The 24085-nt window shown below is 42.3% G+C and overlaps 1 protein-coding gene across 2 annotated transcripts in view; it reads right to left on the reverse strand.

Annotated features, from left to right (window-relative positions):
* Positions 1 to 3021, reverse strand: part of Pde7b (phosphodiesterase 7B) — a 334788-nt gene extending 331767 nt beyond the window's left edge. Inside the window, exon 1 of one of the 2 annotated variants that reach the window (XM_085842676.1) lies at positions 2593 to 3021. In XM_085842676.1, coding sequence (XP_085698802.1) covers positions 2593 to 2613 — 21 coding nt within the window. In that variant the 5' untranslated portion in view covers positions 2614 to 3021. The remainder of the gene's footprint in view (positions 1 to 2592) is intronic. The other variant, XM_021174159.3, reaches the window with a different exon arrangement.
* Between the last annotated feature and the right edge of the window lie 21064 nt (positions 3022 to 24085).

Genomic DNA, 24085 nt, shown 5'->3' on the forward strand with positions numbered 1-24085 from the left:
GTGCACGTTAAGGAAATGAGGGAGCTACCATCACGAAGCAATTATGGGAATGGCTTCACAACAGTGTGAGGGACCAGGTAAATCTTCAAATGCCAACATTGTGTTTTCTCAGGGAGCTGTACCTGCTAAGAAACACTTCTACCTGACTCAAGACCCCACTGGTCTATGTGAACTGCAACATGGTGGATTCTTGGGATGGTTCATGTACTTGGATTGCTCCTTCCTACGTTATATGCCACCTCTGGATTGTGAGATAAACTACATTAAACAACTCTTAACTAGATGTTCACAAATCCTCTCTGATGCTTAAATATGACACTTGTCTTTAATGTAATGAAGGACTTGTAGACGTGAGCTGGATTGGCTTCTTGCCTAATAAATTCCTTCTAACACTATGCCACGTGAGTCAACAAGCTGCTTCCCTTGTTGGCAAACAGCAAGTTAGACCCTGGAAGAATGGTTACTGGACAGAGGCGTTTCCAGGTGGTACATTCCCACTTGGATGCAGGTTGACCAGTTTAGTTTTGCGTGTACACCCTTCTTCTGGCTGAGAACAACACTATCTGACATCAGGATGCCCTTGTCTTGATCATTGACAGCTTCTAGATTACATTTTCATCTGGAATTTAACACCAAAAATCATTTCGCAAAACAGTTAAAAATTCCAGGTTTAAAGTTATTTTAGGTCACTTACAAGGTATGCTTGGCAAATTCTCGGCAAACATTTTAGCTAGGGTTTTTGTTCAGTTTCAACAATGGGTGGCTTTGTGCCAAACACAGTGGACAGTGTTAAAAAGGTGTCCTGGTGCCATTGTTTTCTTTAAACTGACGCCTGTCTCTGACACATCTTGGATTTTTCCATCCTTGTCCTAAGTAGCTTCATTCAAAAAATAGTTTCTCCAAACCATTTTGCTGTAACGCTCTTCCCTGGCGTTGGCACATGCTCAGTTGAGTGGAGCCTCTGAAATCAGACAGCTCAGAGTCAGGTAGAAAGCCTTGTCAGGAGAATCTGGATTTGGGAGTTGTTGCTAGTTAACTTTGAGCTCCTACTGGCAATAAAAAGGGACTTCATTTTACTGGAGCAAATGTCACTCAAGACAGCTCCACTGGCACCTCTTTGTTACCCCAGCCAGTAATAAAAGATAAAGCAGAGGAAATGGAGGAGCTGCAGTCGTGCATTCATGACACACAAAGTCCTTGTTCCCCAGCAGGCGCTGCGGAAAAGCAATTGTCCATTCATAGCACACCCTCTGCAACTCCCAGCTAATATTTTCGCTGTTCTTAGCTAGGTACACTAGGCAGTTAACTGTTAACCCTTGAGAATGCAGCGTTTATGCCTGTGTTCTCAGGGCTACTGGTACTGACCCAGTTTCACAGATTTCTAGTTCTCAGTGTTGAGAATAGAAACTTTAAGGAGAACAAGTTAGAAACTGTGGAGCAGGGGGAATGGTTTCGAATAATTCTGTCTCATCTGTTATTGCATAACTCTCAGATAAGGAAACCTATGGTAACTGTGTACTATTTGAATTGCTTTTATAAAAATTGACTGTCAGACAGGGAAGGTTCCCAGCAAGGTCCCCTTAGACACAGAATAATGCGTGGCTGAAACCCTTAGCTCTGTGTTCAGCCGTGCCTTCTGCAGCAGCTAGTGAGCTAGGCAGGCAGTTTACTGTGCATGGGTATATGTGCCTGCCTTGTTTCCTTCTTGCAATGCTCTCTGGCCAGAGCACACGAAGAGCTGAATTTTTGGATGATTAATTAGTCCCCAGACACCATCACTTAAGTCCCTAATTAAATATCTGACTCTGCTTTCAAACCCTTCAGGAAAAGATAATTACTGAATCTTGCAGTGATAATAAACTTTTATTTTCCTTTGTAAACAGTAAGACTTACATCATTGCCCACATAACTCAAATCTACATCTCTCCTGTTAACTTTGAGATTGAAAATAGGCTTTTTAGAAAATGCAGCAAGATAATAAAGTAGATTTTTCTCACACCCCCCGCACCCCCCCCTCCACAGCCCTCTACCCATCGCCTCTGTTCTCTCTCACTGCCAGCTGTTCCCTTGTGTTGTCAGCTCTACTTTCTTCATTTTGAGGTCTGCTCCCGACCAACCAACAAACCCAAGAGAAAGCAAATCAACAAATCAACCTGATTTTCTCCTCCAGTGGTTCACAACCCTTCACCAACATTTTCCTGCCCCGTCCTACCAGAACTGAAAAATGACCCAATTCTAAAATTGATAATGGAGAAGAAATACTGCACTCATTTAAAGACGTGGGGGTGGGGGGGTGGGGGGGTGGTGGGGCTCTATGAGGGCTCAAAGTTCAGAGAATGCCCACGCTCCTGCTAAACCCTGTTGCCCTCGAAGAGTTAATTCAGGGCACAATGCTTAGTCAGTTCGCTTAGAAAAAGGAAGGAAATTCAAAAGCTGGTTGCTGTAGGAACAATCACAGACAAAAATACATATATATACGTATATATAGGTCCGGGTCCATTTTCAATAAAAACAAAAACCCTGGCGCCTGTCTCCCTGTGACTCGGAACTCTCAAGTAAAATGAACTTGCCGCTTAAATTTGTTGTACATACCTCAACCATTAAACAAGACATTTAACCATAGTGGCAGTTCTGTGACCTTTGAATGCTGTGAAATCTCTGAGCGGTGCGGCTTGTTCATGAAGATTTGTGCTGCAGAATCCAGCAACCTCATCCAGGATTAGCAGTATAATTATGCAAGTTTTATAAAAAAAAAGAAAGAAAGAAAGAAAATATTTAAAAAAAAAAAAAAAAAAAAGGAAAGAAAGAAAGAAACGCCAAAGGACTCAGAGAGCTCGAGAAAGAAGGAAGGGAGAGAGAAGCTCTCTGGGCGAGGACACCACTTTTCTCCCAGCCGAATGAGCGAGCAAGCAAGCGAGCGCTGGGACAGAGCCGAGCCTGCTGCAGTGCCCAGAGTGAGCGACTGGCTGGGTGAGCAGGCAGCCGGCCTGGGAGGCTGGCTGAGCCTGTCAGTTGCCACAGGCAGGGAAAACCGGAGACCAATCGGCTTCTGCGCCAGCAGCTTACTGGAGTGGAGCCTTTTCTGTTTATGTTTCCTCATTTCGAGAGTGACGTCAAAGGGTTTAGTTTTTCCTCAGCATGTGCTATTAATTTTAAAGTACTGTACTATGGGAAGAGTGTGTGTGCGTGCCTGTGATTAGCTGAGGTGCCCCACTCTCGAGAGAACCCAAGAAACATTTTACTACAATCAGAAGTAGTGGTTTAAGAGTTTTCATTCTGTGGAGTTAGGTCTTTGAAAATGATAAAAAAAAAACAAACACAAAACCAAGACAAGACAGGCTGAGCCAAGCGATGGTAGCAAGCTTCCCATGTTGCGGTGTGTGAGTTGATGTGCACGTGCCACATGACAGCTTGTTGCTTATTTCTGACTGATTTTTATCTTTAACTAGGAAACTAATTGTTAATAAATCCCTAGAGCAACCTATACAGAACTGTGCAAATGGGCTGGAGCACCTTAGGAGGTGCAGGGAAGAAGGAAATCCGTGTGGCTCTGGCTTCTCCCTCCTTCCCTCAGCTTCTCAGGATTATTAAAACAGGGCCATCCCTGCTCACTCCCCACAAAAGTCACTTAACGTCCATGCAGGCTTGCCTGGGCTAACTGCTTCCTCTCCCAGAGTGTACTGAGGTACAGCTATTTAGGGACAGTCCCTCTGCCAGGGGCCCCAGCTAATCCCTGTATTTTCCTTCCCACTCTTGAAAATCTCTGCGGTTCCCATCTGTTGTTTCTGCTTCCCCCGAGTCCGCCCCACTCCATTCCCACCCCGGATTCTATAAGGAAAACCTATTTTTCTTTTCCTTCTCTCTCTTTTAGGTTTCCTGTCCTGTCCTGTTAATCCCACACCAATGACAGACCTATAACAGGAACATGTGACTCAGACTATGCAATCAAATGTCTCCTTAGACCTAGGTAAAGAAAATGTTTGAGAGAGACACAACATTGGAAAGTCCCAAGTCTCTCTCTCTCTCTCTCTCTCTCTCTCTCTCTCTCTCTCTCTCTCTCTCTCTGTGTGTGTGTGTGTGTGTGTGTGTATGAGAAACTAGTTATTTATTTACTCCTGTGATCTTAGGAAACCCTGGGAATTAAAGACTCTAATCCTAGCATTGAGGACACAATAGTGAATAGAGTATTTTTCTTCCACAGACTTTACATTTTGAGGGTGAAGAGATGTGATTAAAAATAAATTAAAATCCTGTATGATAGAACACATTTGTCATCCTAGGACTTGGGAGGCTGAGGCAGGATCAAGCTCACCCTGGGCTACTAAGTGAGATTTTAAATTTAAAAACAAACAAACAAACAAAACCAACCTAAAGATAAGTAAACATGTGATGTCAGATTGTAAGAAAGGCTTTAGAATAAAGTGCGGCAGAAGCTGGAGCAGCGTGTAGTACGTGTGTGGTTGTCCGTGGAGTTCGCGCTTTGCTATTTTGGCTGTGATGGTCGGGGAAGCTCTCTGATAAAGAGACTTGGAGTAGAAATCTGAATGTGGGCAAGAAGCCGGTCACGTGTGCATTTCGGGTCCATGCCTCCATACTGAAAGACTAGGAAAAGGAGATGGGTGATTTATGAGAGTGAACAGAGAGACTGAGGGAATGGCTTCGTGGAGGAATGCCAAGGACATGAATAGGAAGAGTAGAACTTGCTTCCAGGAAGGGCTGTCCTCTCAGACGGTTTCAATAGAAGACAGACTTCTGTGGATCGTGAGCAAAAGCGTGGGTCCCACTGCACTGCTGAGAGATCATTTTAGCCTGAACGTGGGTAAGAGCCGTGCGCATGCGCAGGTAAAATATCCAGGTTCTAGGACTGCTGTGCAAACCTCTCTCTCTCTCTCTCTCTCTCTCTCTCTCTCTCTCTCTCTCTCTCTCTCTCTCTCTCTCTCTCTCTCTCTCTCTCTCTCTCTGTGTGTGTGTGTGTAGCTTGAAGACCTAAAATACAGAAAGGGAATCATGACAGCTCCCAGGTGGTTGGCTTAAACAGAGTCACCATTCACTAATAGCGGAAAGACTGCATGAAACTCAGATTCTTGTGAAGAAAACAAGTCCTCTTAATGAGTATGAGGTTGTATAAGACATGGGATGGTAATATATTGTCAAAAAACATAAGGAGACAGTAAGTTAGATAAAGGTTTGTGCTCTATCAAGTATCTTAGCAAGAACTCAGTGTGAGGGAATATTAGAGTTCAGACTCAAGGTTGACAAAGGAACAGAAGTCAGATGGCATTCAGATAAGAGGATGACATAAACACAAAGGCTTTGGAGGAGTGGATTGGGTGGTGAGTTACAGGTGATGGCAATGGATCTGGCAGATCTTGGAGGGCTTTCTAAGTTGCTGTAAGAACTTAAACATTTATTGTAATTGACTTGGGTCTTTAAATGAGATATGGTTTAATTTTAGCATGGTCGTTCCAGCAGCTATGTTAAGGTCAATATGGAAGAAAGGAGTCTAACAAAGAAACTGTTGTAATACACAAGCCAAAGATCGTGGTGATAATGCACCAGGATGCTTTGGTGGGATTGATTAGAAGTGTTGCCTTAGGGTTAGATTGTGATCTTAGAGACAATAAGTTGGTAAGACAACCCATTGGGAAATGGATTGGTTTAGACATATAAGGAGTTTACCAAGAGGAAGTAATGGTTTCTCAAAAAAATTTTTTTTGAGAAACCAAGTGGGAAAACAGAGCTAATATTGATTAAGAGTAGGAGGTACACATTTTCAGGTGAGGATAAGGATTTAATATGATATCTTTCCCTGTGAGATATCTTCATGGAAGTATAAGATAGACAGTTGACTAGATAAGCCTGGCGTTGAGAGTGCACTGTGGACTGTGTGGGTTTGTACACCATTGTTTATCCATCAAGCCATGGCAGTTGATGAGAGTGCAGATGGAATGATTTCATAGCACAAAGATGTGGGCAGTCTGCTGTTAAGTCATCAGGAAAAAAAAAAAAAACGGCAAAAGAAAATGAGAAGAAGCTAGCAGGAGATTCCAGAAAAGCTAGAAGAGGGTGGTGTCTTGGAAGCCTAATGGAGTATTTCAATGATCATCTTTGTAAAGTAAAAACTGGATAAAAATGGAGAATTAGCCCTGGAAATGAGATTCATTTATATTTTTGATAAAAGTGAATCTGGTATCCTAGGAAAGATGGAGAACGAAGCTAGAGAAGCTTTTATGAAGTCCATCAAAGCTAAGTGAGCTTTAAGAGTGGAGCCCAAATCTGATAAAGCTGTGGGTACCTTTAAGAAGATGGAGGACATATATCCAGAAGATGTCCCAACTGGTAAGAAGGACACATGCTCCACTATGTTCATAGCAGCCTTATTTATAATAGCCAGAAGCTGGAAAGAACCCAGATGCCCCTCAACAGAGGAATGGATACAAAAAATGTGGTACATTTACACAATGGAGTACTACTCAGCTATTAAAAAGAATGAATTTATGAAATTCCTAGGCAAATGGTTGAACCTGGAGGGCATCACCCTGAGTGAGGTAACACAATCACAAAAGAACTCAAGTGATATGTACTCACTAATAAGTGGATATTAGCCCAGAAACTTAGTATACCCGAGATATAAGAGATAATTTGTAAAACACATGAAACTGAAGAAGAACGAAGACCAAAGTGTGGACACTTTGCCCCTTCTTAGAATTGGAAACAATCACCCATGGAAGGAGTTACAGAGACAAAGTTTGGAGCTGAGATAAAAGGATGGACCATCTAGAGACTGCCATATCCAGGGATCCATCCCATAATCAGCCTCTAAACGATGACACCATTGCATACACTAGCAAGATTTTGCTGAAAGGACCCTGATATAGCTGTCTCTTGTGAGACTAGGCTGGGGCCTAGCAAACACAGAAGTGGATGCTCACAGTCAGCTATTGGATGGATCACAGGGTCCCCAATGGAGGAGCTAGAGAAAGTATCCAAGGAGCTATAGAGATCTGCAACGCTGTAGGTGCAACATCATTATGAACTAACCAGTACCCCAGAGCTCTTGACTCTAGCTGCATATGTATCAGAAGATGGCCTAGTCAGCCATCACTGGAAAGAGAGGCCCATTGGACTTGCAAACTTTATATGCCCCAGTACAGGAGAATGCCAGGGCCAAAAAGTGGGAATGGGTGGGTAGAGGCAGGGAGGGTATGGGGGACTTTTGGGATAGCATTGGAAATGTAATTGAGGAAAATACATAATAAATAATAATAATAAAAAAAAGAAGATGGAGGAGTTAGTTCCTCTGTCTTGACCTTCTCTGTCATGAGGGTAGAATGGGGGCTGCTGTCTGCCAGTTTGGAAGTTTCTTCCAGACACCAACTCCTTTGGCACCTTCCACTGAGTTCCAGTCTGCAGAGCTGTGAGGTTATTGGCTTATGCTGTGTAAATCAGAGAGTATATGGTACCTTCCTACGGCACCCCAGGCAAGATCATGTAGTCAGTTACAGTGGTCAGTCAGTTCTCTATTTTTGTCTTAGGTCATCAATGCTGGCTATCTACATTGTCTGTCACATTTTAACTGGAAAAGCTTAATGATTTCAACATACCTGATCATGGTTCCTAAACTTGGCCATTCATTCTCTTCTCCCTGACACTTATAACTGAGAGAAATGTGAGGGTCCATATAACAGTATATCTGCATCAATACTAATGATGATGTTGGTTTCTATCTGACTTCCAACACCACAGTAATGTAAAGGTTAAGGTCACTGGAGTTAAACTATGACACGATTGTTCTGCAGGCACCACTATTTAACACACACTTCAGAATATTTTTGGAGTACAGCATTTGAAATGACCACATCTTTTGCAATTTATCATTTGTAAAAATAATCTAAAGGGAGTGACCTTATTTTTAGCCTTTTCATTTCCTTTCTTAATCCCTTTCTTAAATACCCCATAGCCTGTGACTCAGAGAAATGACCACTCTCGCTTTCCTTCCGTTATAATTCAGCTGTGTATTTTCTCCATTGAAATATTTAAAAACGCAATTCTCCTCCTGCTGTACTCTAAGATGATGAATTTCTCAGATCGTTTACAGATGTGAAATGCATTCATGAAACTTTTTTTGGATGTATTTGTAGAAGGACCCAGTAGTATATGCTCAGCACGCCTTTGGGAGTACAGACAGAGGGAATTTGATCTCTGTCTGGGAAGGTCCTTTCCTTGGCACTAGGTTTAACAGACATGTCTTGATGATAGCAATAAGAGGCCACAAGTGCCCTGAAGGGAAAAAAAAAACAACAACAGAAACTCAGGGAAAAGAAAGAGTATGCCCCCATGGGAAGAACTGCGCAGCCAGTGAGGGTCCCTTTGTCCTTAAGCAGGAAGACACAGGTTATGTTCAGAGACTGGTTGGTAGGTTCAGAATGATAAAAATATAAGATGTAGGAAAGGAAAAATGTGCTATGCCTCCAACATGGCAGTCCAGTGACATGATAAAAGATAAAAATGGAGTTTGACTGTTAACCATCGGGAACCATGATTATTGAAGGTTTCCAAGAAGGGCTTTGAAATTGCTGTGTTCTTATTATTAGCAAAATAATCTTGTGATGAATGAAGACTTGCAATTTTGTTACCAAGTAGTGGACAATGCCATGGGGAAAATCCTGGGACCACGGCTCAGTGACAAGAAACCAGCACCGGACTCTGGTCTTAAGAGTGGTGTCTTTTTCAGTAGAGTCACATCTGATGTAAAGTCGGAAGGAACCACAAGCAGATGTAAAGAAGAGAGGATGCCTGAGGTGAGCAGAAGATGTTTCAGTAGAAGCAAAGGGTGCTAGAGATGCAGAAACAATCCTTGCTGAGATGCAAGTACTTACAAAGACGCTGGCACTTAGGTGAGGATGAATCTTGCTTCTTCTAGAGGCAAACACAACATCATTTGGATAGAAGGGTAGAAAATGAAGATAGGAATGGATAATAACAGTGAAGTAGGAACAGGTGTGGGTTCTAGTCCAAAGGCTGGTGTCATTATAAGGCCAGGTAAGGACATATACACCCTGAAGGATAAGAACACGGACACACATAGTAGGATAAGGACACAGATGCACATAGTAGGATAAGGACACAGGTGTACATAGTAGGATAAGGACACAGAAACACATAGTAGGATAAGGACACAGGTGTACATAGTAGGGTAAGGACACAGAAGCACATAGTAGGATAAGGACACACAGAGGAAAGGGGTGTCTGTACTCCAAGGAGATAGACTTTAGGAGAAACTGTGATTAAATCTTGTTTTTCAGACTGTTAAGAAATAAATTTCTATTGTTCAAGACACATAGTCTTGGGGATTTTGCTACAAAAGCCCTGGCATACTAATGCATCACAGAACACAGATCCTAAGGCAAAAAGTTCAGCAAAGCCCACTTCTTTAGGAAACTAGAAGTGAGGTGAAACACATCTCTAATACTAGCACCAGTAGGCATCTCTTTAGGAGTTCCAGGCCAGCTGGGGCTACACAATAAGACCACGTCTTTTAAAGAAAAAGTATTGTGTTGGACAGGATAGCTAATATATTTCTTGTCATTATAACAGTGCATTTCTCCAAGATTTGTATTTTGTTTCACTCATTGATTAGACTTTTATATTGATAAGGGATTTATTTTTTTCAACATAGACATATAATTATTAGGTAATCTAGTGATTAATTACACCATTTCCATTATTATATAAAAGTTTCTTTACTGGAAATTGTCTTTATACACTTAAAATTGGAAATTCATTTATAGTCCTTTTCAAGACAGGCATTTAAAGCTGACTGATTTTTTTGAGTCATTATAAAATTGGTAAACACTAAGAAACTATCAGTGCAAAAGGAGAAACATATCAGAGCTTGATTGTTGACTATACAAGATATATTAAAATAACTAGCTCCCTGAGAGCATTGAAAACTAAATTTCACTGAACAAAAGATAGCCCACACATTTTCTTTAGGAATACTCTATTGATTAAAAACAAGTCATTATTTTCAGGCTGTCTTCTTAAGTATTCAATCATAAATCATCATTTGGAATTAAACGTTTTAAGACTACTGGTTAGATCTCCATAGCTTTCTCTGTAATGTGTCTCCAGCGTTTGACACAGCACTCTGCGTTAAGCAGACGACCCATATGTAGCTGTGTAATGACTGAACTTATGAATAAATGATGTTGGTGGAGAATAGATGTGAACATCAGATACTTTAGTCCAGAGACCTAAAGAAGATTCTACAAACACATCAAGCATCACTCCAGAGGTTCAACTGTACTAGGAATCTAGCTTACATGAACCCAAAGGGACGAAATCACATACTTTATTGAACAACTGAGACACGAATGAGGCAGGAGATGGTTCACATAATAAAGTGTGTGTCTTGAAAGCACAGGTTCCTATTACCTATAAAAAAGAGCCAGTCATGGTGGTATATACACTTGTAATCCCAGCTCTAGGGAGACAGAAACAGGTAGACTTGGGTTCTTGGGCTGCCATCAGTGAACCTGTCTGCTTCTCTTCTATCAGTGGCACTGCTAGAGTACAGTGCCTGCTGTGTGTTATCATCCAAGGGCATTGTCTCCACGGAGTCTCCCAGAAGTCACAGGAGCTTCTGGTTCCTGGTTCTACACCACACCATCTCCCTTGAATGCTTTCTTGTGTGCTGTGCTCCTTCCTCTCATCCTCTGAATGCACTCTTCGCTCTTTGCGATGGCAACCCCTGATAAAGTCAACATACTGTCGAGCACTTCTTTCTCGGTTATTTCTTTTCCTTTCCTGCTTTGCCCGTTTTTTGATCACTAGCCTGAAAGGCTGCTATATTCTTCTTATTGATTTTCTGGGCATCCTTCTTGTTTATCATCCTTTATGATAAAGGCCACGGGAAAATTTCATCTCCTACTTGACAATATTTCCTTTAACCCCAGGCAGGGTTAACATTTAAATTCACAATGGAAACATTTTCACAGGTGATATTAAAATAGCTAGAATACTAAAGATTATTGACACTCTTACATGGAGATAAACGATCCAGTGTCATTTGCTGTATAGTTTGGGTCTTACCCTTCCTTGCACACCTGCTCCCTACACAAGACATGAACTCAATTGATTATTCAATACTTTTTTCAAAACCTGTTCTCATATCTTAAACATAGCATCAGATGGAATAGATAGCCTTTTGTGTTTGATGATAATATATAACCTCAGCATGTACTGCATCTGTTTCCATGGATACCGAATTTCTGTGAATGGTGCTTAGAGTAAAAAAAAAAAAAAACTCTATGGGGGGGAAACTGCATTGTGCTCATTCTTTTGACTCTTGTTCTCGCCTTTCTGCCCCTCCCCCATTCATTTTCCATCCAGGGTTATAGATTGCAAGCAACTGGCATTCTATAGAAAGGTTCAATGGAAAACCCCTGCATTTAGGATCACGAGATATTTTGTTTGTTTGTTGTTGACTGAGTGGTGAGCATCAGGCACAGACATTAAGACTGTTGCAGGAAATAAGAAAGTAAAATCCTAAACCTATTTTTTCCACAAATCCTGACTTGAAATCTCATCCCCAAAGGGCTCTAAACCTGGAACCCGTAAGAGCAACAATGAAAGGGGATTTTCTAGAACAAGTTTGTCTTTTTTATAAAACTAAATTGCAATGATCAGGATTCCCAGAGTTCCAAGCGGTCAGAGCACCCTGGGTTGGAACATCACTAGCTTGGCAAATCCCTGTTTACCACATTGTGCTGGTTAAAACACCTGCGAACATTTGCTCTCCTTATTAAATAAGAAAACAGTAAACAAAACTTACTGTTCCAGTAAGAGGCATGATGTGGAAGGGTGTCCAAACAGTGTGACAACCGTGTAAGATGCAGACTGTATTTCAGACAAAATCTCTCAAAGCTGAGTCCATTAAGGAAAAGCAAAGGAAAGGATTCTCAGTGGTTTTATGAAGACCAAGAGCTACCTTCCTGCTTAATGCTTTACTTGTCTGTTGATTTGTGTCCTCTGTTTTAATGTCTAACCTTGCTCTAAGAGCAATAGGCACACACAAATTAATGGTGTATGCATTCTTTCTTGGCTATTTTCTCCTTTTGAACCTAAGTAGGGAAGGCTAGACCACTGGATGAGAAATCACCTGGGAAAACCTTATCTCAAGAGATGGAGATGGCAGGGGCAGGGTACCCAAGAGTCTAAAATAAAAAGATGGATATCAGAGGAGCAACCATGGGAATCACTGGGCCACTTGTGGTTGTGACCTTGAATACGGTGCAGAGATTATGCCTTGGTTGCTCTGGTCAGTGTGAAGGTATACAAGACTTCCCAGCAGGACTCTAAAGAGTTTCCAGAAGGCACTGGCTGCTTGTTGGAGGCTTGGTGCTCCTTAGTGATGAGAAACTGTGTTAGGGCTAGAAAGAGAGCTCAATACTTACTACCAATGGCTTCCACTGCCCCGTTTTCTTCCTTTCTCTCACTGAAATACTAAGTTTGGGATTAAAGAATTGTTCCCCATTTAAAAAAAAAGTCATCTCCATATTAAAAATCATGCTATTCCCCGTGACAGATAACTGTAGGTAAGAATGGCTAAAAATTGCTCTCCTCCAGACAGCTGTCAGAGTCAGGCTCCCTCCCACATAGCAGGGGTGGGAGAGGAAGAGCCAGCAGAGAGAGTTTCAGAGAATATTCATGCTCCTGACATCTCCTTTGACATTCTGGAGCAAATCGAATGAGTTACTCATTCCTTTCCTTTGTCTTCCAAGTTAGGCAAAAATGTAAGTTCAAGTGAGTATCAGGCATGTCTGAGAGAGATAAAATTCCTTCTGATCCTCAGGTTAAAGTTAGGAAAACACTGTCCTGAGAGGCAGAAAAACTTTCTCAAACAAAACAGAGGAAGCCATCACTGTGGTCATAGTCTGGCTTCAAATCTTAGCATGCCTGCTCAGTGTAAAGGAATGGGCTGCTACCCACCACAGTGATGAGGACATTTGTTGAAAAAGAAGAGAGTTTGAATTGGATAATATCAACTAATTATATCCTGGAAAAATTTCTGTCAACTCAAACTAGAACAATTCAAAGAAACCCTCAGAGGAGCAGATGGAGCAAACAGTGAACTGTTATTGATGTCAATGAGAACTTCAGACAGTCGTCTTCTAACTGAGCAACAGCTCTGTGCTGCTGAACTCCAGTGGAAAGGGATGTCACAATTTTATCTGGCATCCTATGAGTAGCATAATAGGTTCTATTACCTTTTCTTCTCCAAAGTTTCACTTTCACACTTACTAACTTTCAAGAGCACTAGGGAGACAACTCTAGCTGCTTTCGCCTGTTGCCCTTCACTTGCTGGTCTGCCCTGCTGTTCCCTCTACAGATGGGAGACAGATGATTGACAAGGAGGTGAAGAAATGAGTTTCTGCTCCAAGTAATGTCATGTATTACATTTATCTGTAAGCTTTAGAGTTTTGTATGGCATTTAACAGATTTAGGTATTTAGACAGCATTTACTATGCATATGTGAATTTGTTTATGGTACTTAGACAATATAATTGTGCATATGTGTGTGTATTTGTGTTTACATATTATATGTATATTACATGTGTGTGCATGTGTGTGTGTGTCTGTGTTTGTGTGTGTGTGTTGTTTTCAACAAAAAATAAGTTTGTTGCTTGAAGGATATTTGGTATTTACTTAAAAATGTTCTATGTTCTTATTATTTTAGAGTCACTACAACAACTCCACAAGATAGCAGCAGCATTACCTCCTTTTATAGATGAGCAGATAATCCAGAGAGACCCCTAAGCTCTCCCAAACTGCCCAGGTTAGAGCTGAGATTTAAACTTGCTGCTGCCTCTTCCACACGTGATAGTGATAGCCCTTTATTCAATACATCAGGTTTAACAGTAGTTAAAACTCTTGATGCCTGAAAAAAACTCTTCCTAACTTATTATTTATCAGGCACTCACTATATCCTCCATGCACGTGGGATACAAACAGAGCATAAGGAAAATAAGCGACCTGGACCAAGACATCAGTGCTGTAGTTTGAATGTGTCCACTTTAAAATTCAGGCATTATCAGGGTGATAGCAGTAGGAGGTGGGTATTTAAAAATAGGCAGACCAAGAGGGCTTTTGACGTAAAGCTCCTGTAAAAGAAGCTTTCACTGATGTTCTGGGAGCCCACTTTTCCACAGTCTGTGATGTGGGGTGGCAACATTTGGAAGCAGAGAGCAACACTTACCAAATGAACAAACCAATCAGTGTCTTCATCTTGCCAGCCTAGGAATTACAAAACAAGAAATTTCTTCTATTTATAAATTAACCCATTTTCTTATAGTAGCACAAATGAACTTATATTATATTATATTATATTATATTATATTATATGAACTCAGATAAGTTCTATGTGTAGGAGAAAGTACAAAGATAATTGAAGCAATTCAATTATTGTCTGAAGTACTCAAAAATCATGTCCCACAACTAATGATGACTTTTTCACATCAGCATCAATTAACGTTAGCATTAAAGTAAGATCTTCAGGAGCAGCCATTCCTAAGGTTCTTTTTTTTGTGAGGCTAAAATATTTTAAATAAATGAATAACATTTTGAGAAACTTTGATAACAAAGCTTGGTAGACATGCAGGCTCTGGTTGACACTAGAAATACAGAGAGGTTGGTGTTTATCGGCTTCCTTCTCACTTGGAATTGAGGGATAACCAGGACCACTGAATTTGGAAGAATGGTGTCCTCTTGGCTACTTGCTCAGTCCTGCTCTAGATTAGTATAGACATGTAAACATGAAGGATGAGTGCAGACTCTTAAGCATGTTTTGATGGTCTGTCAAGGGAGGAGGATGCTGTCAGAGACTTTAGGCTTCCAAGTTATTTCTTATTGCAGGAGAGAAGCACTCAGCTAAACCCACACAGCTTCTGGGGGGTATTTCTACCTTGGTTCTTTCTCTGCTCTGTTCCCAAGGCCAGTACAGAGAGCGGAGGAGTGAGATGCCTTGCTCCTTTCCTTCCCAGCAGGCTGCGCAGTTCCTGCCGGTGAGGTGGCTCTTCTCAAAAGCTTATCACAAAGTGAGCACACAGTCTACAACTGTTATCCTCTGGGTTCTAGGTCACCGGTCACTCAGATAATGGGGGTAGGAAAGGCCTCCCAAAAGAAACAGTTCTTAGTCTATGCCTGGGGACCAAAGAAAGTAGAAAGAAAATTAGTTCCAGACCTTTAGAGGGCCACCAGTTCAGAAGGCAACGTGCCAAGTTTCTAATTGTCGGGGTCCTGTCGACCTTTAAGGGTGCCCACAAGGAAGACATTGTTCTAAATCGGACCTAGCACCAGAAAAGAGAGTACAGGGCAGAGCGGTGCCTGTGGGCAGACTTTCTCCACTGTCTAAATTGCTGTTTCTTCCTTGGTTTGGGATCCTCTCAGTCCTGTCAAGCAGAAGTCCTCACCTCTTATGAAATGCATAATTCCCAGCAACATCGCACTATATTTTCCCTAACAGTGGGAATCATTGCAGGAGCACTATTTAAGAGAGGACTAGGAAGATGGCTCAGCAGATAAGGTGGTGGCTTGTTTTCTAAGCACAGGGACCTGAGTTTGACCCCTAGAATCAAGTTTTTAAAAAAAGAAAAAGAAACACGCCCCCCCCCCCCCGAGTGTATTGGCCCACTTGCTTTTAATCCTATTGCTTGAGAAGGAGGGGTGGGGGTGGGGAGTGGGGTAAAGTTAGATGGGTCCCTGGGGCTCTCTGTCCCTAAGTAAGTTACTTGGCGAGGTTCAGGCCATTGAGAGATGGAATCTCAAAAAAAGTGGATGGCACCGTGCATGCATACACACCGAGGGATACGAGCGTTCACAAATCTAGGGGAGACGGGGAGATAGTTTAAACTTTCTCGATCTGTTCTTAACTTCATTTTCTTTCAAGAAGCATGGATTCTCCAGTCACAGGAAAAAAAGGAGAGTATAGAAGGAACGACTTAACTTCTCCATGTCACATAAAACCATTACTATGAGTCTAAGAATATTAAATATAACGCTTGTGGTTTGTTGAGTGCTGAGGGCAGTGATAGAGCTTAATTGAGGATTTCCTGTGCTGTCTGGGACTTAGAATAAGGGCTCGTATTGTAGCCTTCTTTCCCTCATTTCCCCCTCCCCCAAAGCCCAACATGTCACTCAAACAAAATTAGTGTAATTAGGAAGTGACTGAAAGCAGCGAGGTCTTCCTCTCAGTGTTTTTCTAATGAAACTGAAGTGCCACCACAAAGCAAGCGGGTTTATCTGGTCACTAGAATTAATTGAGTATTTTCATTGCAGCTTTAAGGAACTTAAGTAATTGGAGACTCAGAGGGTTCTTCTGAGCATGAGCATGGGCTTTACTTAAGAATGATCTGTTTCCTCCCAAGCCTGGAGAAGAGGTGATTCCCAAGAATGCCTTTTGTTTCTCTCCTGATACTGTATTTCTCAACACAAATCACTGGTCTCCTCCTTCAGTGGGCAGGAGGTGGCCATTGGTGCTCCTCAGCAGGGCAGCCTGCTGGGCCCTAGGAGGCTTCCCTCCCCTACCTGTAGGACAGCCTCAAATGAGCAGGTCGCTAGGGGAAGGTCAGAGTCATCAACCGACCACAGTGTCAAACCCAGTCAGTCCCACGGTGACAGGGACACCAAACACCTGAGCTTCTGTGTTTGAATTCAATTTAAAAGCATTTTTAAAAATTGTTTTAAAAAACAGTAAAGCACGTTTTCAAGTTGTTCTCCCCTCTTGGATTCAGTTCACATAAAGTACCTATGCAGCTCTTTGGAAAATGGCTGTTATTATTATTTTTTTAAACATCACTCAGACAGTGTTCTTTTCTCAAGTCAGCAACATTAAGCTTCTTGTCAAAACTTAAAATTCTCTCTCTCTTCTCTCTCCCTCTCTCATTCCCTCTCTGTTTTTCTCTCTTACTCTTAATAGATTTACTCCCTTGAAATATGGAGACATGGAAACAGTGGGGTGTATCTTCCAAACCTTGTGTGGCCAGCACTAATGCTAAAATAGTACGTAAGGCAAGCTAGCCAGTTCAAGAATATTTCCAATCTGTGGTGCCCACTGGCTCTTTCTCATTCATAAGAAATGGCTTTGAGGTCTTTGGGGGACAAATCAACAAGTAGGATTTGCACTCTTGCTTTCTGCAGGTCTTGAACTAAGTGTTCAGTCTAAGCTCCTTGTACCTATGATGGATTGCCGTGGCCAATGTAGGAAGAGGGAACTGGAGGCTGGCGGTAAGAGGCTGTGAAGCTCTGACAAATCACCCCAAACCCAAGCATGGATGGACACAAAGCTTGAACATCAGTCTCTGGCTGTGACTCTTGTCTCATGCAGGAAGGAAGAGAGAGAAAACCGTCATGGCCATTGTGATGGTTTGTATATGCTTGCCTAGGGAGTGGCACTATTAGACGGTGTGGCCTTGTTGGAGTAGGTGTGTCACTGTGGGCCTGGGCTTAAGACCCTTACCCTAGCTTCCTGGAAGTCAGTCTTCCACTAGCAGCCTTCAGATGAAGATGTAAAATTCAGCTCCTCCTGTACCATGCCTGCCTGGATGCTGCCATGTTCCTGCCTTGATGATACTGGACTGAACCTCTGAACCTGTAAGCCAGCCCCAATTAAATGCTGTCTTTTATAAGACTTGCCTTGGTCAAGGTGTCTGTTCACAGCAGTAAAACCCTAACTAACATAGTCATTCTGTATGGACTTGCTACAGAAGGTCCTCTCTGAGAAGACTAAGCTAAATGCTGTGCTTGGTTACCAGAGCGCTCTGGCCCAGTCCTGCTGGAACACTGTAGATCTGCTGTAACCTATTCTCATGTAACCTGGGTGCTGAAATCCTTCCTGCTTTTCCTTGTACTTCAAAGTTTCACCCAGGCAACATCTAAATAGACCCAACCGAGAAGGTTGCAGAATGTGCTCTTTCCTGCATCTGATTGTTTCAGTCTACTGCTCCACAATCTTTATAATCATCTCTAAGTCTTACATCATAGCGTGAATGGCTAATCTTAGGCTACTTCACTAATAAACTAGCATGCATCCTGCTTGATCTTTCAGAGAAAGAGAAGTAGGTCAGCTCTGTTATGCTTCTGACCCAAGGTAGCTTAATAGAGATTTAAATCTGCTTTTTTTTTTTTTAAAAGGCTGTTGATTATGGCTGTCTTCTTTAGCTCTGTATATACAACAAGAGTTCCCTGTGTTGCTGTTCAATGAGAATTCCATAAAGACTTATTGCATGAATGAATGAGAATGTAGCAGGTAGCAGGTAAGCTATTGGTATGATATCATGTTCTAGAAACATGATCAGAGAATATTATGAATAGATATGTATGAATAACTGTGCAAATTTCATTTTTCTCCTCAGAAGATGAAGAATTGTCATTTTAATTACGTCATTTTAATTTTCTAAAACAGATCAGGACAAGAACAATTTCTATACTTTGATGGAGCTGTACAAAAGATAGCCTTTGCTATTAGGATACATATTCTCGTTTGCTTTTATACAATTCCATCTTCATGCGTTTCTTCATGCTGTCAGTCATGGTACATTTTCCTGAAAACAAAACACATCCCAAGGTGTATTCACTGAAATTCTGGAGGGCTCTCAAGAGGCATCCTGAACTCCTGGAGTGTGGATGGCTTCACAGCTCTTACACAGCTTCCAAGTTCCTCCAGCCCTAATTTGTCCTGGTCACTTTCTGTTTGTTTTTGTGCAGAATGTTTTCATAACCAGGTCCTGTAACTCATGTCAGCGAAGAGTCAAAAATATCCTCTCTGTGCTGTGTGCCAAGGAGGTGGCAACCACACAAAGACAAAATAGAGGACTTCTCTTGACCTTTAACGTGGTAGACTCAAGGCAGATTGCCTGTAGGGTAGCTGAAGATTTTGCAAGACAATACCATTTCACAAAGGAAAGTGCCGTTTTCTGAAACCTTGCATATGATAGTAAAAAGAGAATATCACCTGGGACTTCGGTTTTGCTTCTGGCTGCTCCTGGTCATTTATGTACAGTGAAAACAACACTGGCAAAAATGGAGGCACAACTATGTTTTGAGAAATAAACTATAGTGTGTGTGGGGGAAAGGCAAACTCTATAGGGAAGGTTTTACATGTTCAGCCTGTACCTTTCCTTCCTACCACCCAGCTACATTATCCCCTAGTTGCTGCCATACTTTGGCAATGTTTTTATGACATTCACCGATCCGTCAGGCCAGTAAAATAAGTAGTCAAATCAGCCATTGACTTACTAAATTCAACAATTTGTGTATATGTGTGTCTGTTGTATGTACTATGCATGTTCGTATGGACACATGCTACCATACATGTATCTGTGTGGAAGCTAGTGAGGAATCGGGTGTCTTCCTCCACCGTTCTCAGACATAAAGTCTCTGTATCCCTGAACCAGAATTTGGCATTTTGGCTGGACTAGCTGGCCAGCAGTCTCTTAGGGTCTAGGGCTGCAGACTCACACAGCCAGGCCTGACTGTCTTTCTTTTTTCTTTCTTTTTTTTTCTTTTAAGCTCTGAAGATTCCAAATCAGGCCCTCATGTTTGCAGAGTAAGTAATGGTCCAATTCAATATCCAGTTAGATATTTATGGAGCTGCTAGCATGTGCGGATGCTGCCTTTTGTTTTGTCCAGTAAGAGTAAACCGTTACATCAGGGCACCGGGGAACTGCAGAAGCCAACACAGGAACAAAAATAAGAGCCTGGCTGGATTCAGTGGCAAATGAGGGGCCCAGGGGCGGGCAGGAAGTTCCTTCTCAATGAGAATCACAGCACCCAGGCTGAACGCAGACACTGGGAACTCCTTAGGCTTGCCAGCTCACTGCGTGCTGTTGCCCTCTTCTCTCCAGTCATGAACATGAAAACGAATTATAAAGTTGGAAGCAAAATTCCAGGCCCACCTTTTTATGGAACTAGACAGGCAGATGGCTCGGCCATGTCATGTTCCTTACAACCTAGAGTAAAAGGTATGGTTCAAGGGTCAGATCATCCTCAGAGAGCTGGCACAGGGGCCTGGGGGCTCAACAGGAGGTGGATACAGGCAGCTGTTGTCCTTGACATGGAGAGGAAACATCTCTTTATTTCCTTCTGAGGAGTCAAAAGACAACCTTCTGATGAGCTTTCTTCCTTTCGAGATAGCTATCTCAGAGAATCCATACTCAGCTTCTGGATCAATTATTGCAAAATGTGACACTTAGAAGGAAACTTCCCGGCCACACTGTTTTAGGTCAGTTAAAAGCTCTGCCCCACCCAGACAGTCTTCGATACAGAGGATAGAGAGTTGCCTTTGACTCTGTCTTTGTCTCTGTCTCCCTGTCCTTAACTGTTAGAGCTCGAGGAGAGCACAGGTGACACACGTGAGTTCTAATTTATTTTCTTGGGAATAGTTCTTGCTTTGCATTAAGTTTGAGTTCTGAAAACAAATCCTTTTATGTCATGAGCCAAAGTGGGGAAAGGGGTTGCTTGAATGGATTTTATTTCTTTTTTATGGTAAAGCAATCTTTCTCCCCCTCTTTGTGTGTGCATGCGTGCACACGCACACATGTGTGCATGTCAGGGACAGAGGGCAACATCTGCTGCTTTTCTTGATTGCCTTCTACCTTAATTGTTTGAGACACTATCTCAGCAAATGTGAACCCCAGCACCCCAAGGATTCTCTTACCTCTGCCTGTCTCTGCACTGGGGTTACAGGTATGTGTGCCACACTTGGCTTAACACATGGGTCCTGGGGGTCTAAACTGAGGGTCCCATGCTTGCTCAGTGGACAGTTTACCCACAGCCATCTCCCCAGACCTTCACAATGGATATAGCCTGAATTACTAATTTTTCAGAAAATTCATGATCAAATGCTTGAATCTTCTTGATGTGGGGATAGTGGAGGGGGGTTGTTCACTTTGGAAATATCATTTAATAAAATATTGAGAAAATAAAATTGAGAAACTTTATACTGGCATGCCAGCTCCTGCTGATTTTTTTCTTTTGAAAAAGAAAACGATCTAGGATAGGTAAATTTTCTGGGAAAAGACAACTTGACATGGAAGTGTGTGTGTGTGTGTGTGTGTGTGTGTGTGTAGTGGGGGTGGGGAAAGATCTGAGAGACCTGAGAAAAAACAAGAACAAGGAAGAGAGAGAGCAGAGGAGGAGAACATGGCTGTGTGGATTTACTTTTGTGAAACTGAGAGTTCTGTGTTCTCTTGAAATATTATTCATATTTTGGAGTTGGGCTCTCATGGTGTTTGTCACTGTTACTTCAGCCTGTATTTGATGCAGAATATCGACGAGCTAAGCACTCTGCTGACTGAGGCCTTCCCACAGCCTGAACATAACATGCTAATACTTGATGACACCGGGAAGAGAACATGAAGGTTCTTCTGAGAACTTCTGTTACATAGTTTTATGAGTCTGGAATGATCTCAAAGTAGACCTGCAAGAAATATGGTCAGTGAGGGAAAGGAAAATAATATGATCAAGAGATAGTATATGAAAAAAATAAAAGCTAATAAAAAGGCAGTTAATAAGTTCCAGCAGGAACTAGGGTAGCCAAGGTGTCCTTCTGTGTTTGCCCGACTACAGATGGGACCCTTTGGCTCTGTCTACCTGTGAGAACACAAGGCACCTCTCTCAGACCCAGACCTCAGTAGCGGTTCTACCTGGAACCAGTTCCACTTGGATCCCGAGGCTCCAGATTCTAAATCGAGACCTGCAGTTACTCCCATGACTGTTTTTTCTTACAGGATGCCTGCCACCATTCACTATTGGAGAAGATTTACCAGGGACTTCTTCAGAGTGTTTCCTTTTCCTCTTCTCTGTCATTAGTTATCTATCATTATGCAGCAAAATTTCCATCTATGTGTACAATGGCTTAAAACAACAACAAACTGTTGATTATCTCAGTGGATCACAAACTGGGGTGGCCAGACAGGTGGTTCTGGTTCAGCACCCTTAAGAGTTTAGTCAAGACAGGGTCATCAGGAGATCTGACTCCAGGCCCTGTGTTCATGGACACAGCTGCCAATGTGATGTGGGTTGTTGGTCCCCCACCCTTCTATGCTCCCCCTGGCACGCCACCCTCAGTCTGTCATACATGGTAAAAACCATGGCTACTAACCCAGTCTACACTTTCTGCCCCATGGCTTCCTTAGACTCCATTTTCATCCAAGTCAAGTTCAAAATACTGAAAGAGCTTGAGTGCCTGCTTTGAGGCCAAGGAAGGTCAAGGTTTTTTTGATGTGGGGACTCGTGACATCAATACTAGAAGCCATTCAAACAAACATGTGCCCTGGAGGAGAGATGGTGGACAGGGTGACAGAGCAATCCTTTAAAGAGATTCTAGAAAAGAAAAATGTCATTGAATACTAGTAGAATTAACATTCTATGTCCACACACATTGCTGGCTCTCCACTGAAAACTGAGACAGTGGTAATGTTTATGTGGAAACCACCCTTTTTTGGCTACTCAGTTATTTTTGTGAATATTCACAGTCATAATTGGCTTTAATGTGTTCTAATTAGAACAAGGTAGTTAATGGACTTGTTCTAAGTTTTCTTCTGAAGCCCTAAAGAAACATTGAGAAACTGCTTCTAACCTTCCATGGGTTGTAAAACATAGTTTCCCCCTTGAGTCTTTTAGCAATACACAGGGCACTGGCACTATTATCACTTCAACAGGTAGACATGTTTCCCAGAAGAGCAGTAAACAAATTGGTAACAGTCCATTTCCAAGAAGTGAAAACCTTCAGACTTCGGAAAAGACTGTTAGAAGTCGTGTCGTGGGGATGAGTGGGCAGACAGAGGCAGAGATGAGGATACTTGGACAAGACTCCAGAAAGTGGCAGACAGACCAATGTACTTATTTCTTTTCAAGATTTACAGGATGAAATATGGTCAGATAATAGGAAGTCAAAAAGGCTTGTGTTGGTTACATAAACTAAAACTCTTCAAAGAATTCCATGCACGCCACACTTTCTTTAAAGTGCATGCACACTGTACACCTTCCTTACAGAACTGTGTGACTTCAAGGTTAGGGGTGGGGCTTAGTTGGCAGAGTTCTTTCTTAGTATGGAGAAGGTCCTGGGTTCAGTCCCTAATACCACACAGAACAGTAAGTGGTGGCACATGCCTGCAACTCCAGTCCTCGAGTGCTGGAGTCAGAAAGATCAGGTGTTCAAGGCTACTCTTGGTAACATAGAAAGTTGAAGACCATTCTGAGACACATGGTTCCCTGTCTCAAAAACAAATGTATGATTTCAGACCTTTGATTTTTGATAGGTGCTTTCTTCAGCTCCTGTTGTAATCTGGTTCACAAACACTGCCTCTCTAGGGTCATAGCTGGATGCTCCTAGAAACTAAATACTTTTTCCCTTTTATAATCTATGCTATCACGGGAAACAACATTGTCTGTTCTTTTCTCCTCTCTCACATGCTGCTCCCAGCTCCCCTCTCTTTGTCCTGACTTCTCTACAGTCTCTGCAATGACCCCATTCCCATACACGTCCTACTCTGGGACAGTCCCCTTTGCACTGACTTTTCATCTTCTAGGTTCCTCTTGGATGATCCAGCTACTCCAGCAGTCATCCCAGCACCTATTTCCTGACTTCCTCCCAAAAGACAACTGAAGTGAACAAGACAGAGCTCTTTGTTTAGTAATCTGATTTCTGTGGGCTAGTTCCTGCTAACTGTTATGGGAAACAATAGGTGTTGATGACCCTCCCTGCCTCCCTCCCTCCTTCCCTCCCTCCCTCCCTCCTTTCCTCCCTCCCTCTATCCTTCCTTCCCTCCCCGTACTCATACACTCATTTACACATACCCATTCACATACATACTCACACACACAACTCACACATACATTCACACATACACACACATTCACACACACAGACACACAGACACACACACACACACACACACACACACACAGAGAGAGAGAGAGAGAGAGAGTACTTTGTGCTTCTAGAGCAGTTTCAGCCCTTGGCTGCTATGCACAGAGCAGCTTTCTTGGGCATAAGCTACAGTCTTACCACTCTGACTTCTTT

This window comes from Mus caroli, unplaced genomic scaffold (assembly GCF_978045245.1).
Source record: "Mus caroli unplaced genomic scaffold, Mus_caroli_1 scaffold_9, whole genome shotgun sequence".
Classification (NCBI taxonomy): Eukaryota; Metazoa; Chordata; class Mammalia; order Rodentia; family Muridae; genus Mus; species Mus caroli.